Below are 18,359 nucleotides of genomic sequence, written 5' to 3' on the forward strand. Positions count from 1 at the left end.
AACTAGAGCCAAATAAACCAAACGTAATACATGAGTAGGCAAGTAATGGCGAAGGTTTACAAATTTGTAAATTGTTTTACGTATCCTGTTACATAAAAAGGTGATTTGTCTATCCCATTTCAAGTGCTGATCAACAATAATTCCCAGGTATTTCACATCTACAGATTCTTTCAGGCAAGGGCATTTACAGGTTGTTGAGAGTTTACAAAATGAGTTGTGGATTATTAATTTTAAATGAGAAAGTGATTTCAATTTGTTCAATCCAGAGACTGTTAAAGAAAATGGCACCAAAGTAGTTTTAGTTATATTTAGAGATAGCAAATTTGCATCAAGCCAGTTTTTGATCAAATTTATACCTACATTGGCATGTTTATAAGTGTCCTCCCAAGTTAAACCACTGAAAATCACCACCGTATCATCAGCGTAAGAATAACAGGAGCCATTATGTACTTTCAAATCAATGTTTAATAAATCATTAATATATATTAAAAATAGAATAGGACCTAAAATTGTTCCCTGAGGGACACCTATATCAATATTTACATTTTCACTGATATTATCATCAATTTTGGTTACCTGAGTTCTTTTGTTTAAGTATGATTGATATAACTTATGCGCAATACCCCTGACTCCTATATCAAATAATTTGTCCAGAAGTAAACGATGGTTCACCGTGTCAAAAGCTTTCCTTAAATCTAAGAAAATCCCTAAACATTTAGAACCGTTATCCAACTCCTGCATAATTTTACCAGTGACTTCAATAATTGCGTCATCCGTAGATAATTTATTTCTGAAGCCATACTGATGTTTGGAGAGAATTTCATTTTTCTCTAAGTAATTTACTAATCTGTTTTTTAAACATTTTTCTAATATCTTTGAGAAGCTAGAGAGCAAGGATATAGGTCTATAGTTATTCAGACTTTTTCTTTCCCCTGACTTATGGACCGGTACAACTACAGCATTTTTCAGAGATTCTGGGAAAACTCCTTGGGTGAGACATAGATTGAATACATAAACAAGCGGTTTTAATATATGTTTAATGATAATCTTTAATGTGTTATTTGTAATTTTTGTCGATTCCCGGTGAGACATTATTTTTTAAGGATTTAACAATATTATAAATTTCTTCTTCGGTTACTGGTGATAAAAACATGGAGGAAGATGCGTGTTTATCATGGCCACTGCAATAATTTTTCGTGTTAAATGCCGATTTGTTGATGTTCGATGCAATGCTATGTCCTACTTTTGAGAAATATTTATTAAATTCATTAGCTATGTCTTTTTTGTTTTTAAATAATTAATTAATTAAGTCATTTGGGTTATTTGGCTGCTATGTTTTTTTCTAAAGGATGTGTTAAAATGTACAACTTGATGGATGTTGTATAGCCATTTAGGAATAAGTGTACCTAAGTTTCTATACTGAATGCATCGTTATTATTGCTTTCACAAGTTTAAACGTTCGTCATACAGTATATAATCAATTATGTGTAAAATAATGTCAAGATGACTCGAAGTTACTCTCCACTGATATGTTGAACTTCAATTGTTTCATAAAACCCAAAGAGTTGATTGGATAGTTATCAAGGATATCATACAAAGCAGATTTCCAGTTATTTAGATATGTATGTTTCTATGCATGTGTGCATATGTTTGAAAGAATGTTACCTAAAATCAAGAATTGCTTACACTCTTTTTCGTAAATGGATGGTTTAGATGATATTAAAATTAAATCTTTCCCATGTAGTTTATTTGTGATATATTAATGTTTATATTTATAGCATGGCAAAATGCACGAATTCTGAATATTTATATTGCTCAAAATATCCAATCAAGTATGCTTGTAGAAAACATACATTGTTACAAGTGAAATACTATTGTACAAGCGGAAAGTAGGAAAGGTTGGAGATTGCTGAGTTTGCAGTGAAATACCTGCCCTTTGGCAAAAAACTATGAATTAAAGGTAGGGAACATAGCTCATTAAAATGTTTCGCATTTTTGAAATACCAAAATGGCAGCAAAGTTAAGACAAACTAAAGTTTCACTGCGAATACATCACATGTCACAAGAAAGAAACAGCGAGTTCATCAGTTCCACATGTTCAGTCATGCAGTTCTCTGTTGCGTGAATGTGTTTAAAATTGTTCGTGATTTTGAAAACAACTATTAAAAATTAAAAAATAAACGAGAAAGAGAATTTGAATGTATTCATTTATTGCCTCAAGTAGTGGTCTTTATTTTATATTCGTACCATTAGTCATACAATATAAATATAAAAATAAACAAGTTCCAAAGTATGGGTGGAAAGTGAAAACTGGAGTCTACAGAGGAGCAACAAGCAAAGAATTGAAAGCATGGACATTATATTTTTAAATGGAGATGAAGAACATGTACAACCAACTAGCTGGAGAGAATCTTTCTCTATGGAAGATGGGACAGGCAAATAAACCTGAATGTTAGTAATACAGGAAGAAGAGGCCATTAGTCAAGATGGTCAGGTAGCTCAGTTGGTAGGGCAACTGACTGTGATGTACTTAGGTCCTGAGATCAGTGCCGGGTGGGCACAGAATTTTCCTTATCAAAATTTTCAGAATTGTCTACTCAACCTCCTTTCAAGTAATACGAAATCTTTCTTGAGGATAAATGTAATCAGAGCTTGGTGCCAAATACACATTCTCATTTTAGTGCTGAGGTCACAGAAGCATGAAACTTTACCTCATGCTCCCCATGCTGTGTAAAGGAGATACCTTTACGTTTTTACCATTAGTCATAGAGATAAGCTAATTAGTATTTATACTCTGTTAAATTAAATTTCATTTGAGCTTGTTCGATTTTCGAGGATATCCCAGAAGATAGGAGGTACCAACAACCATATTCATGCAAGACAGTAATGTAGTACACAACACAGATCATCAGCCAATAAATGATGTTCTAATAGATTTTAAATCTAAAGTATATGCATTTATTTGTTCCATTATGATATGTCTATGAATCATTTTAATAAAAGTTTTAAATAAGGAATTGTAAATTTTGTATTGAAAATGATATCATTATCAAATTGTTTTGTTTTACATGTTTAGTGTTTTTAATCATTAATTAAAGTAATCAAGGCAGTTACAGTATGTTTATTTTACTTTGGATGTACAGACCTAGAAACAAAATTTGGGCCATCTAACTTTTCCAAGTTCCAGCTATAAGATATTGTGCATGCTTTGTGGGCCAAATTTTCTTTCTGGCTCTGTACAATTGAGAAATTTAAATATTTATTGAAAAGTGGTCTTAAACTTAAAAAAAAAAAACTTTCCCTCAATCTGAGATGATTCTAACCGGCGTCGGAGTTGTATCCGGTGTGGCTTAGTGGATAAAGCATCAGCACGTAGAGCTGAAAACCCAGGTTCAAGTCCCGGCGCCGGAGAGAATTTTTCTCCGTTCCATTACTCTTTCATCGTATGATGACGCAGAATATCTGCATGGAAATATCATATGTACTTCGGTACATTAAAATAATATATATGATATGCATAAATCACTTCGTGATTTAAGACGGCGCTTATTCCGTCGGATCCCGGCCTACTGGTCACTCATATCGAGTGCACCTCAGCACATGTGTGGACTTCGGTCCTGCGTTCATAGACATCTATGACGTAGTGCAGAGGGCGGCCACTAGAGGGAACCCAAGAGTTGGAGCTTAATCTGAGACGATTCTAACCGGCGTCGGAGTTGTATCCGGTGTGGCTTAGTGGATAAAACATCAGCATGTAGAGCTGAAAACCCGGGTTCAAGTCCCAGCGCCGGAGAGAATTTTTCTCCGTTCCATTACTCTTTCATCGTATGATGACGCAGAATATCTGCATGGAAATATCATATGTACTTCGGTACATTAAAATAATATATATAATTATGTATGTTTTGATTAGTGATGTTTTAAGCTTGTTTGAAAATCTGGTAATTCCAAACTTTGATTAACCTGTGAACATATAATTAGGGGTTAATGAAATTGCAATTTCTCACTATGGCAAAAAAAGAAAGAAAAATGACTTTCACTGTTCTTGTTCAAATACCCAATTGCGTACACAGAGTCGATAAATTGAACACATTTGTGACATTCCCTTATTTTTTATGATTTAGCATCAGACTTTAGTTGAAAAGTCCAGATTTCTATTTAGGGAAGTTGTTTCTGGTTTTTCAGGTTTCTTGAAACAGATTTCCTGTTTAGTTTGTTTCATTTAGTTTCATTTAACATCTGTTATGTTGTTCTTGTTTTCTAATGCCAGGCGTTTGACAATAAAGTCATTTGACCTCTTGCACTTCAATATTTTTCAAAGATATTATCATGACCAGCCACTGAAGCACAGATTTTGAGGTGTTCCGAATCCATTTCTTGGTTTGAGTTGCACAATGGGCAGTTAGGGGACTGATATATTCCAATTCTATGCAGGTGTTTGGCCAAACAATCATGGCCTGTTGCCAATCTAAATGCAGCTACAGACGATTTTCGTGGTAAATTGGGAATTAACTGTGGATTTTGATGCAGAGAGTTCCATTTTTTCCCTTGGGATTGAGTTATCAAATTTTGTTTGTTGAAGTCTAAGTATGTAGATTTAATAAATCTCTTCACAGAGTAATACGTAGATTTAGTAACAGGTCTGTAAGTAGCAGTGCTGCCCTTCTTTGCTAAAGCATCCGCATTCTCGTTTCCCAGGATTCCACAATGGGATGGTATCCATTGGAATACAATTCTTTTATTGAGTGATATTAATTGACAGAGCATTTTAGTTATTTCTGCTGTTTGAGATGAAGGTGTGTGTTTAGACACTATTGATAGAATAGCTGCTTTGGAGTCTGACAGTATAACTGTATTCCTAAATTTATTGATGTGGCATAGAAGATTCCTGAGACATTCACTTATTGCAATGATTTCTCCATCAAAACTTGTTGTTCCATATCCAAGTGATCTATAAAGTGAGAAGAGACAGCACGTAACACCTGCACCGGCACCTTGTTCTCTGGAGATCAAGGATCCGTCGGTGTATAAATGAAGCCAGTTTTGTGGAGTGTACCTAATATTAATTGTCTCTAAAGACAATTGTTTTAGTATTTCAGTGTTTACTTCTGATTTCAGTATTTCTTCTGTTAAATTTAGATTATATTCTATATTTAATAGAGTTAAAGGGTTTGGTTTAATTTGTAAGTTTTCTTTTAAATTCGGGATATTGATTTTCTGTTTTAATTCTTGAACATTAACATCTGTTATTCTAACATGGATTGACATCTGTGGCTTGAAACATAATGTGATAATAAGATTTATTGAAATCTTATTTCTTTTTTTCATCCCTGATCAAGTTTTCAATCTGGACTCGTATTTTAAACATAATATTACTTTTCTTTCCGGATGTTTGAGTACTTGCTGGTGTGTAATGTTTTTGTTAGTTTAATGTCATGTTACATTATTGATTGAAAGATGCTTACATGACTAACAAATCAGATTCATAAACGATTGTGTGTTTCCACAAACATATTGTTTCAGCGTGTTACACTATATTGACTTACAGTGAAGCAGATCAGATTATAGAGCTGAAATACCACGAGTTACAGACTTGTTTAACAACGTAAATAAACAGGCTTCACTAAACTTCTGAAGTTATTATTATCATAATATTCACAAACATTTTTTTATCTTTTGTATTTTACAGATAATTGGATTGCAGATGTACACTGTTTTATTGATATTATTGAAATAACAACAAAATTATATAGGCCTACTGAAACCTATATTTTTTCATCTGTATTGATTTTTATACATTTTCGTTTTGTTTGCAGTTCCAAGACATGGACTACGATTTTCCAGAGTATTGCGATGATCAGCTGAGCAAAACTTTCAATCCTTTTGCATGTGAACTTCAGCCATTAATTGTAAGTGAAAATAGAAATTAAATCATTTGTGCATGATTTGGATTCTTATGAATTTTTAGTACTGTATATTAGATCTGCTTGTACAAATAGGTTTTCAAATAGTATGCTTATGAAATTGTTCAAGATGGATCATGTAATTCCCCTATTAGCATGTGTGAACCAAATTACCATATTTATGTCACTCGTGATTATAAGAAACACGATTGCATGGTGTTCTGAAATCTGAAAAGTGGTCATGGTCAGTGAATAAGGACTGTTGTCGTGCAATTATCATATTTGCTGATCTACAAGACGCACTTTCTCCTCTAAAAAACTGTTTATTAAACTGAATTTGTTTTATATAAGCTATGTAATTTTAGTCAGCTAAAGTTTCTATTCTGTGTTTATGTAAGTACTATGTATTATGGATCTGCTAAAATTGTTTTCTACAAAATATATTCGTGCAAAAAGAATGAGGAGTGCATCCTATACGACCATTTTGTTTTATAGAATAGCAAGTATGACCAATTAAATAACCGAGAGATGTAATTGAAGATGTAGTGTGTTATGAAGAATTTCAAAATGACAGTTATAATTTTTTGGTTTATTGATATTGTACTAGTAAAATGTTCTGTATTAAACATTTTGTTCGTGAAAAGCACGTGTGTGCTAAAAGTTTTGTTATTCAAGTGAGATGTTCATGCTTTGAAGTTGAAAATAAATTTACATGCTTTAATTCATTACCTTTTTCATAATTCTGTTAATAGTTGTATTAATTGTTTTAATGTTAATGTTCGTATGGTTCTAATAGGACTTAATTCAAGAAATGCGTAATTATGATATACCGTTATTTACTTTATAGATAACTTTTATGAAGTGAAGTGCTTCATTTTCTTGAAATACATTTAAAGTTCAGTGTAACAATTTCTGCGACTCATTGTTTAGTATTGCTTCATATAGGTCATACCTGCACAAACAGCGCTCCTTTGGAGCGGGAGAGCGGTGTTTACCGCTCGCCGAAACGGAGAGGAAGATACGTCAGAATGACATAGACTTGCTATAGGTAGAGGAGAGGGAAAAGACCACTCAGTTATCTAGTGGAGTGCAGTGTGTAGGCCTATTCTCAGTAACTGTTTCACGTTGCTTACCTACTGCTACAGTACAGTATGGAGGAATCTAAAAGACGGAACATAACATTTAACATTTAACGATTTACAGCTCGAACTTATTGATCTTCAATGTGACCTAAGGGCTAAAGATCGTTTGAATAATACTACTAGTCTGGTTGAGTTTTACAAGACTAAACATTAGCAATAATATCCACGACTACTCAGGCTGGCTGTGAAAATGATTGCTATGTTTGGCTCAACATTTATATTTGTGAGCAACTGTTTTCTATAATCATCTTTAATAAAGGCAGGCATCGAACATCTGTAACTGATGTTTCATTACGATCAGTAGGCTACTGTTCCTTTCAGCTGCCAACAGCATAAAACCTCGTTTTTATGTACTGATAAATAAAAATATAACAAAATGATATTGTACATTTAAGTAGCTATAGAATTTCTATTATTTCTGTAAAATAAATATTTCTTTATTAATTAATAATAGTCCAAGATAGTTTTGCAAACACTGAACGGGAATTCATTTCATAAACACTCGTAATAGTACTTCCTTTTGTATATATTTTGTACGAGATCACCCCTTCTTCCAGTCCACCCTTATACAGAGCGCAGCTAATATCTGCATTCCGCTCATGAGCTGTGAGCCGGCTCGGAGAGCGCAAACCTTGTGCAGGCCTGGAATAGGTTATTTGATCAATCTAGATGATTTATATTTTGAAGTTTTGACTTCCAGTTACATTGTGAAAATTCTCTCTTCATTTTGGTAACTGGTTGTAAGCACTAAAGTTTATGTTACTGTGTATGTATTCTGCTTCGTTATTTAATAGTTTAATTAAGATTTGTTCACATAGTTCTGTGACTTTCCTAAAATTTTGGGATGCCAGTAATATGTAATTGACCCCTTCTCGCCTTTTTCGTAGAAGACAATTTGAAAGTAGGCACTGACTCACCAGAACAGATTCGTTTGGCACGTTCGGATTTTTATTGTAGTATTTCTTACTTGTGTGCATTTCTGAATTGATTATCTAATAGTATTGTTATTTACTGATAGAGTGTGAACGTTACTTCGTTATAGTGTTGTGGACTAAACCTGGAAATGAAACAAGTAGCTGTGAGGAGATAAGAAAATAAGCTTCGTACCATTTTAGTTATGCCTTCAATATTACCACAATTGGAGGCCTTGCAATCGATATAGTGGGTAGTAAGAATAAAGCTTAAGTACTTTCTCAAGGTTTATACTTTTGAGTAGGAGCACTTCCTGTGATTATATACTCGTAACCACTAGAACATACTCATCTCTACAGCCTTCTTGATCATTTAAAAGTTAGTATGTACTCGTGTTGCCTATCCTCTTTGACCACATTGCACCTTGGTGCTCAGTTTTTTTATAGACTTTCACAAAGCTATCCTCATGCTGTAGTGGTTTGTGTTTTACTTTTTATAAATAAATAAGTAAATAAATAAATAAAATAATAAAATAAATTAATTAAATAAACAAATAAGTAAATAAACATGAAAGAGAGAGTGAATCAGATAAGTGACGTTAATAAAGTAGGAAACAAGAAAATAGTATTGGGAAATCGTCATTACGGGATGTTGGATAGAGATTACAATCCATTTCTAGAATTCCAGTTATGCTAATTGTATTTTTTTATTATGGAGCAGTTATATATAATTTTAAAGTTACAAGTAATTGCATTTTGCAATTCAAATTTTACAAAATAAACTGTAATTGTTAATTATATTTAACAATACAATCTAACCTTATAATTTGATAGCCATTCATATTTTTATAGGTTATGTTTTTTATGAATAACAAATACGTGTTTAACCTTTTTCACATTCACTTTTGTGAAGTGTTAAAGGCTTCTGAAGTTCACGTCTTTTTCTATATTTTTCCATGAGCCATCGTTCATAAATTGTGCCTTTTTTTTTTTATTTAACTTTAAACTGAACACAAATCAACAAATATTCAGAATTGAGCCTGCTACAAACCTTACTCAGAATAACATGAGAACGAACTTATAAATATGAGAATATACTAGCTTTTATTCTTATCAAGCATGAGTATATATTCTGTACAAGATGGATGCTTTAGTACGGTATATTCTACTATGCTTCCATGTTATGAGTAACTTATGTAATCAAAAATGAGTAGGTACTCAAATGTTTTTATTCTTACTAACAAGAGTATATACTAAAAAATGTCCAGTATATACTATATACTCATGTTGATTCTTACCACGGAGTGTCAAGACTTTCTTTATTTTGGTCTTGATCCATACAGAAATCCATCTAGATTTTTCTGACCAGAATTCTGGTTGGAATCAGTCATGCAGACGGAGGTAGTACAGGCAAGTGGGCAATGCTGAGTTTAAAATAATGCAAAGAATAAAAATCCGAACATGCTGAATGAATTCGTTCCAGTAATGAGTGTTTACCTTTAGAATTAAAATTACTTTACTATAGGTTGGTTAAACATAAAAAATTGAGGTTTGATGTATAGAAGCTGTTTCCAGTTAGGATTACCTTATAGTGATGTAGCCGTAAACTAAAGCTGTGTAGTTACTTGTCCCTTCTTGCAGATGACATACTTAATTGAGTAAGTATTTGCTTATTGTAAGTCGATTAGAATTACTTAAGAATTGAAGATGGTGATATTGCAATGATTGTATTTTAAATTGTCTGATTACAGTTCTTCTGTTACCATGAAGACTCTGCAGTGCTCTCTCTGGCCAGTTTTTCCAAGTATTGTTAGAAAATTTAACGACTATTAAACTCTAAACAGTTTGTTAATTAATAAAATTGTATGTTTTCAACACCAGTTTGGTTTAACAGATTGTTAACAGTTTTGTTAATTTTAAATGTAGGATTTCGGGCAGTTAACTCGTTTAACAGTTAGTTAAATATGACCGATGTGTCCACAGCTGTTCGAACAGAAGTTGCGAAATTAATATTTTGTGTCTCTCTGTAGGGAATGTTTAGCATATGACTGGTAATATAACATTTTAAAATACTTTGGACTGTTTAAATACACTGCTAATGGCTTCATTGCCAAATGCAAGGCACTAGACAACAACAACTGTTTAAATACATCAGTGTTATTTTATTTCTTTCGTATTTCGTATCCATAATAGCAATGAGGAAATATAACCTTACTTTGTAATTATTATTCAGCACGTCACCTACAACTTTCATTTGTCAACTGTTTGTTTATGGAGTGTGGCCCACTATAACAGGTCGTCATTTTATGCAAGTTTCATGACTCACTCTATAATATAGAATTTAAAGATTAATTTTAGCCAATCAAAAATTGTCTTACATGTGTAGAATCATTACCAACTGCTGTTGAGTAGTTAAAATAGTGCTAACAGACGTTATAGTTAAGTGTTGGTTATCTTAAACAAAATTATGTTGAACAAGTGGAAAATACATTAACAAAGCGTTAAAAATAAACAGACTGTTATAAATAAATTTCTAAATTATAGACATCAGCTCAAAGAATTTTGAGTGACCACAAGGGTCCTGAATACAATAAACATGTACAATAATGGGATGTGATACATTAAAGAAAAAAGAAAGTTAATTGTTGAAGGCAAATATAAGTTGATTAATTGAAATAGAGATGATGATGTAATATTTGAAGAGAATCCTTGATAATATTTATAAGAATAGACATTACATAATCAAAAGGAATGTGAAGTTCCTTAAGATAATTCCATGTGAATTTTGTGATTGAACCTCTACTGCCAAACAGCAAACCAATGACACAAGAGTCTAGGGAGCGTAAGCAATTCTGCTCCTCGCAATGCCGAATGAGGGCGGAAAGAGGCGAATGCTATACATACTATGCCGAATGACAGCGAAAGCCGTAGAGAGGAAGCAGGCAATAGTGCTCCTCGGAATGCCGTGCGGTGTGGAGATTTTGTATTTTAAATTAAATTAAACTTATCTTTAAAGACCTGTATTTCAGCATCTGCGTACATATGACATGATTCACCATTATTGTGTTTGTCTGAAGATGCGGTCATTATCTGTATTATAATTAAATATAAATAAATCTAATTACAATTAAAATGGCAATGTTAATGCACAAAACAGATGTATACGTTCATTTGAACTTCACAACAATGTAAACGCAAAGAACAATTTGTTTAAAGCATTTCTTAATTAATTTTTTATGTTTCCAATTCCGCCAACATAATATAATAATTTCTGAATTCCCATAACAATTGTAAAATAAGAAAAATACCAATGTACAACAATGCTTTCCGGCATTGTTAGTAGTAAATATATCCTACATCAGTTCAATGAATATTTGTGAAGGAACTATCAAAAAAAACCTTTAAAATTAAGATTATTCTAATAATTTTCACACCTCTGTAATACAGACAATGACCGAAAATTCAGTTAGGCCTACCTCAAGATATATTTTAACATAAAAACTATATTATTACATCAGTGAGCACGTGACCGCACGGCATTCCGAGAAGCAGTATTGCCTGCTTCCTCTCTTATGGCTGTCGCTGTCATTCAGCATAGCAGGTATAACATTCGTGTCTTTCCGCCCTCATTCGGCATTGCGAGGAGCAGAATTGCTTACGCTCCCTAGACTCTTGTACCAATGACGGACCATTGTTTAAGAGGGACGTTGTACTTTTGAGAAAGATGCAGCAGACAAGATTCATATATGGACTTCTTCTCAATATCAACCTCGGTGGCCTGATTAACTTTCATTAAGCAAAATTAAACATTACTTGGACAAACTGGCCAGTCATGTAATGTTTATATATTATTTCTTTGCAGTTATTAATCTTTGTAATGTATGTTTCAGATATTTTATCTCTGGCTCAAAAACTCTAAATAGCCATTGACCACTTGGTTACTTCAACAATATTTTGCAGTTCATTTTTCTCATCCAAATAATCCCCATGAAGCATCAATTTCTACATAATTATAATGATATCTTAACGTATATTTCAGTGTCTGCCTGATCCTGGCTTGTCTCCATGTGAAGTGGAAATGAAACGTTTGCTAAGGCTGCGCACTGACCCATGTCTGAGGCCCACTGTGGAAATGCCAACTGAAGCTTCAAGACTAGAAGATATTATTTTGCAACAGGGAAAGATTATATCTGTTCAGGCTGAAAATACTTGCTCAGGCGAACCGCAAGTTCATGAAGATTGGGTACACTTGGCTGAACAAGTTCCTCCCATCTTGATTAAAGCATTGCCATATATTTCTAATAGAGAAGGTACGAATTAATTATCTCAAGAAATATTTATTTCATTTTACACAATATCGCGTAATAACAGTAAGTCTAAATGAAAATTCACACTTAAGCCATATTAATTGACTTATTGCTTCCTGAAATAGTACATTATGCAATGAGCCTATAATGATAGTAATTAAGACGCGAGTATGTTTATGAAATGAGCGCAAGTGAGTTTCATAATTTTCATACGAGCGTCTTAATGACCATTATAGTCAAGTTTCATATGACTTTTTATGCTCGACCATATTTCTAACTTGAAATTCTTTATAAGTATTCATGTTATTCTTATCTGACTGGGGAGCAGAACTGATCTTGTGCAATATCTCGTAAATTGTGAGATGTTATCAGACGCGAAAGTATTGATTTTTTCCGAGAAACAAATGTCATTGACCTTGATATAATCTAGAGAGTAAAATAAACATTAACCTTGATATAACCTTGAAATTGATTTAGACATTGAAAAACGAGATGACAAATTGAATTTATTTGAATATTATTTACAATTAACGCTAATTATTATAGTAACAGAACATAACCTTCTGCGACAGTATTGGATTTCCAGCCTCCGTGACATTTCACTAGTTGTCTTTAGATTGCATATCCGAGAATAATCAATACCGGTACTTGCGCTTTCATATTGCTACAATGGTGTTTTCTGATTGGTGGAACACCTGAACTTTAATGAATAGGTGTACTTTAATGAGGTCCATTAAAGGGCTGCTACCAGGTGTATAATTACTACATTTCGGCATGGTCGAGCATAAAGTTATAAAAGGAATTGTGGAAGATTTTTACTACACAAAATTTCACTTGTGTGGATTTAAAGTTTTGAGAGATATTCAGGAAAACCATTTGGTTTTGAATGATTGGCTATATAAGCATTGCTTATGATATGAATAATTTTAGTATTCAAGGCTAAGTTTTCACAGTATTTTATTTTGTGTAACTAAATATAAATGAAGAGAAATATCATAAATCCTTCAATAACTGTCTATTTTTAACCTAATGTGTAGTACAAGAAATTACATTAGGTTATACACATAAAACATATGACTAGCGCTTTCGCCAATAAGGTGGCATCTTCAGGTCTAGTTAGCATATTATGAAGCTTTATACATAAAGACATAGATGAAATGCAACATAATAAATGTGATAAAATACATGACATGAGAAAAAATTACAAAATTACAGGTGAGATGCATCTATGCGTTGTGTTGACTGTTGCAACTTTTTACTCTTTTAACCGTCTCTTTTATATTTCATAAGCTGCACACATGTCTTGCAGACTTTTATTCAAGGCATAGATTCTGTAATTTAATATCTAGACGTTATAGAGGTTGAATTACTACAACCATCTCACCTGTTTGCAAGTCATTATTTCACTTTTCCTCTGTTTGCGCAGTTATTTTAATATTGTAATTTTTTCTCATGTCATGTATTTTATCACATTTATTATGTTGCATTTCATCTATGTCTTTATGTATAAAGCTTCATAATATGCTAACTAGACCTGAAGATGCCACCTTATTGGCGAAAGCGCTAGTCATATGTCTTATGTGTATAACCTAATGTAATTTCTTGTACTACGCATTAGGTTAAAAATAGACAGTTATTGAAGGATTTATGATATTTCTCTTCATTTACATGTTAACTTGTCGGACCAACATGCCTTTTAAATTAACTAAATAAATTAATGCTTTTAATATCTCGAAACAATCTGTTAAGATACAACATTTATGGCCGGTTTTTCCAAGTATTGTTAGAAAATTTAACGACTGTTAAACTCTAAACAGTTTGTTAATTAATAAAATTGAATGTTTTCAACACCAGTTTGGTTTAACAGATTGTTAACAGTTTGTTAATTTTAAATGTAGGATTTCTGCCAGTTAACTCGTTTAACAGTTAGTTAAATATGGCCGAACAGAAGTTGCGAAATTAATATTTTGTGTCTCACTGTAGGGAATGTTTAGCATATGACTGGTAATATAACATTTAAAAAAATACTTCGGACTGATTAAATACATCAGTGTTATTTCATTTCGTATCCATAATAGCAATGAGGAAATATAACCTTACTTTGTAATTATTATGCAGCACGTCACCTACAACTTTCATTTGTCAACTGTTTGTTTATGGAGCATGGCCTACTATAACAGGTTGTCATTTTATGCAAGTTTCATGACTCACTCTATAATGTAGAATTTAACGATTGATTTGAGCCAATCAAAAATTGTCTTACATGTGTAGAATCATTACCAACTGCTGCTGAGTAGTTAAAATAGTGCTAACAGATGTTATAGTTAAGTGTTGGTTATCTTAAACAAAATTATGTTGAACAAATGGAAAATACATTAACAAAGCATTAAAAATAAACAGACTGTTAATTTAACATTTGTTAAGCAAAATTAAACATTACTTGGATAACCTGGCCATTATTGTGTCTGAGTTAAGTGTGTACTTCCAGAAAAATACAAGAATTAAAGTCTTTTATTTTATTTCATTATTATGAAGTTAAATAAGCCATATATAATACCAATTAAGTTGTATATTTATATGTTAAGGTACTATTGATAACATACAGGAATGTTTTACATTTGACTGATATCTGTTGCAATATTTGGTACTTCCCTGTGCCTGTCTCAGAATTTGCTCATAACGTCTGTATAATGAAGATATGCAGAATTCAGTTGATTACATTCTACATTAAAGTAACTTGTTCAAAAATACTGTTTCATCAGCCATTTAATGATAGCCTATTTATGTGTTACTTAAATTCACAACATAATGTTGCTGTATATGATAATTATTTTGTTTCATAATTTTAAGCAGCGATGTTGATGAATATATAAATAATTTGTTACTTTGTGCAGCGAATCATTGATATGTAAATTTGTATTTTAATTCTTTCACATTATTTTTCAGGTGTTTTACAAACGTTATTCAGATGGGTAGAAATCGGATTGGACTTCAACCTTGCCTTGAGTCAGCCACAGCCTGGGTACAAAGTGCGACACATCAAAGCAGGAGTCCGTCTGGTCGATGCCCTGTGCCATTGTGGTGAGACTGTCACTGAGCAACTGCTAGAAGCTCAAGATATCCATTCTAAATTGCTGGATTTGTACCACAGGGACTACATGGCATTGTCCATAAAGCTGATGATTCTTAGAGCACTGGACTCCAGCCTTAGTTGCCAACAAGCTGTGCAACATTTTCTAGGACATAGGACTAGGGGCCATAAAATAGCCCAAAATAGGAATAGCTTTGTAAAAGTGAAAGACAATTCTGTGAAGGAAATTGAAGGCAGTACAAATGGTTACCGGACGTTGGTTAAAATGATTCAGGGCAATCAACTAGCAAGAGTTAAATTTGCAATCAGTTGTTTACTTCGAAAGTTGCATGCGTATGAAGTTTTAGAGAGACTGAAAGAAAGCGTAGGACAACTGATAGATGCCAGTCCACCACCCGGTGCAGCCAGTCCGGAAGACGAACGACGAAGATCATCAGATACAAGTCCGGAACCAATGCCGACAAATGTGGACGTGTCAGATCAAGAAGTGGAAACTATCGTGTCTTGTTTGGAAGAGGTTCTGCGTGTGTATAGGGAAGCACCTTTAGCCATATCACAGCCAAAGCGGTTTCTACCAGTGTGTGCCCAGTTCGAAATTAGTCCTTGTTCTCAGGACCCGTACCCAGCACTGTATGCTTTCTTTCGCTGTCACCGCCTTCTAGAGGTGTGTCTCGTGCTACTTTCCTGCCCTGCAACAGCCGGTTATTCAGCAATAACTGTCCCTGTTCAAGAGATACTTGCCGCCTTGCTGGACTCACAGGGAGGGATGCAGTTTTTGGCCTCAAATGCAGATATCAGCAATGCCATTCTCCGAGTACTTCTCCAGCAAGCGCCTCCAGTATCACCTGGACCTCCGGAAGATGTATTGGATGAAGGAGGAATATCTGCGCCGCCAGCCCAGCAACTAGGGCTCTACATGGCTTACAGACTCCAAGCACTGCAGTACATAGACACCCTTTTGGATTTGGGTTCTAGTGACCCGTCGTATCTGGACCCAGATCAAACAGATGTTCTGGATAATCTAAATGGTCTGTATTGTTTGGGATTTTCTCCAGTTGGGAAGCTCTCATTAGTTCATGTTTTAAGCCGTGGATATAATATCAGGGTGCTTTTAAGGTTTTTTACTGATGACAATTCCCACGAACAGTCCCAGACTCAGACACTGAAATATGACCTCAGTGATTCAAAGATCAAGAAATCTCCAGGGAAGAGTTACTCAGCTGACCTCATCGCAATGACTGTGAAGTACTCTGATTACGTTCCTTTTCTACAGAAGTTTGGAAAAGAGATTCTCGAGGCTGCTTTGAAAGACGAGCAGCAATCTCCATCGTGTAGACTGTTCGAAGTTGTGCCATGGCTGAAACCAGTGGAGAATCCATCGTCATTTGCGTATGACGACATAGGAATGCTTAGTGAAATCATTAAAAGGAACGTTGAGAATGCTACTAGTTTGCCGGGTGAGCTTGTGACCGCAGTTAGAATCTTGAAGTTCCTGGGTATTCCTCTGAGGGACAAAGACTTAGCAGCAGTGCACGAAACGGTAGATGCAGAAGAATATGTTGAACTGAAATATAAATACGTAATACTTCAGCTTTTTTCTCAGGAAGGTGTTGCAAATCTGACTGCCATATTGCAGAAACTGTGTGAATACTATGAACAGCCGATGTTGCATTCTACAAGTTTTGTAGGTTATCAGGGAGCAATGTTAGTTTCGTTTATCTTGCCTGCTATTCAATTGGTGCGCCGGATGTTGACTTATGTTATTCACTGTCGCAACACCGAATTCAAAGACTTAACCGCTGTACCTGTGTTACTGCAGACTTACAGTTTGATGCACGCGTTTCCTGCTTCAGCTCTTTCGTACGTAGACTCTCAACGTGTTTGCCGTGAGATTATAGAAACCCTGCTGGCTTACACTCAACCCATATCATCGGCTCCGTCTTCAGAAACCGAAGCGTTAAACAAGAGCCTGTGGACAATGATGATGTCGGAAGTGGTGAAGTATGTGACAATAGGACCTCATACATTTGTGCCGGGACTGCTCGTTCTCTCCGAGCTCCTTCCTTTGCCTTTACCTGTTCAAACAAGGACACCATTGCCTGAGGATGAAATCCTAAGAGCTGTGAACGGACGCAAACTGTGGAGTGCTCATGTGCACTCGTTAGGATCTGGATTACAAGAACTTATTGCAACGATGAGCGGCAGCAGCTTCCAGCCTCTGCTGCAGCTACTCAGACGTGTTTGTGTTCAGTTGGCAGACCTGGCCGCACCCACGGCACTCATCGTGAGTCGAGGTGTCCTCGACACAGTGTTAGCTAGTCTTCAACATGTTCCTTCTTCGTCTCCGCAGTCACTTCCTATGAACAACTCTCTCTCTACTCCAGAATCTCCTTGTTCAGGTCACACTGCTCGTCTGCTCAATTTTCTTGCCTGTCTCGTCACACATGCCTCAGTAAAATCAGCTGTGCTTCACTTGCTGGCTAAGGGAGGCTCAGTGAAATCAGATGAACGCTACCCAGCTCTCGTAACATCTCTCTGTGCAATCCTGCGGTCACCATCAGATTCACCATCACATATCCAGGTAGGTGAAATGCCACTATTCCTTTCATAGATAATATTGAAATGTGATTTCTTGAACATATTAGTTTATCAATAATATACAAAAATATGAATTTAAGAAATGTGAACTCACTAGAATGTTCATTTCCCTAAAGGTGCAAAGACCGTATTTACCAACATACCTGGTTGAGATGTTATTTTACCATTTTTATGAATTAAAAATGAAAAATTTCAATAAATGATTGCCTATCGTTTTATAGGCTATATATAAAAAGGTAAAGGTAAAGGTAACCCCGTAACATGCCATGAAGGCATTTGGGGGGCATAGAGGTAGAGCCCCATGCTTTCCATGACCTCGGCACTAGAATGAGGTGGTGTGGTCGGCACCACGCTCTGACCGCCTTTTACCCCCGGGAAAGACCCGGTACTCAATTTTATAGGAGGCT

At 34.6% G+C, this 18,359-nt stretch overlaps 1 protein-coding gene across 1 annotated transcript in view; it reads left to right on the forward strand.

Annotated features, from left to right (window-relative positions):
• The window catches only part of vir (VIR_N domain-containing protein), a 68,308-nt gene that overhangs the window by 18,385 nt on the left and 31,564 nt on the right, over positions 1 to 18,359 (forward strand). Inside the window, exons 8-10 of the mRNA XM_069832060.1 lie at positions 5,817 to 5,909; positions 11,996 to 12,266; positions 15,210 to 17,935. Of these exons, the coding sequence (XP_069688161.1) occupies positions 5,817 to 5,909; positions 11,996 to 12,266; positions 15,210 to 17,935 (3,090 nt within the window). The remainder of the gene's footprint in view (positions 1 to 5,816; positions 5,910 to 11,995; positions 12,267 to 15,209; positions 17,936 to 18,359) is intronic.

This window comes from Periplaneta americana, chromosome 7 (assembly GCF_040183065.1).
Source record: "Periplaneta americana isolate PAMFEO1 chromosome 7, P.americana_PAMFEO1_priV1, whole genome shotgun sequence".
Classification (NCBI taxonomy): Eukaryota; Metazoa; Arthropoda; class Insecta; order Blattodea; family Blattidae; genus Periplaneta; species Periplaneta americana.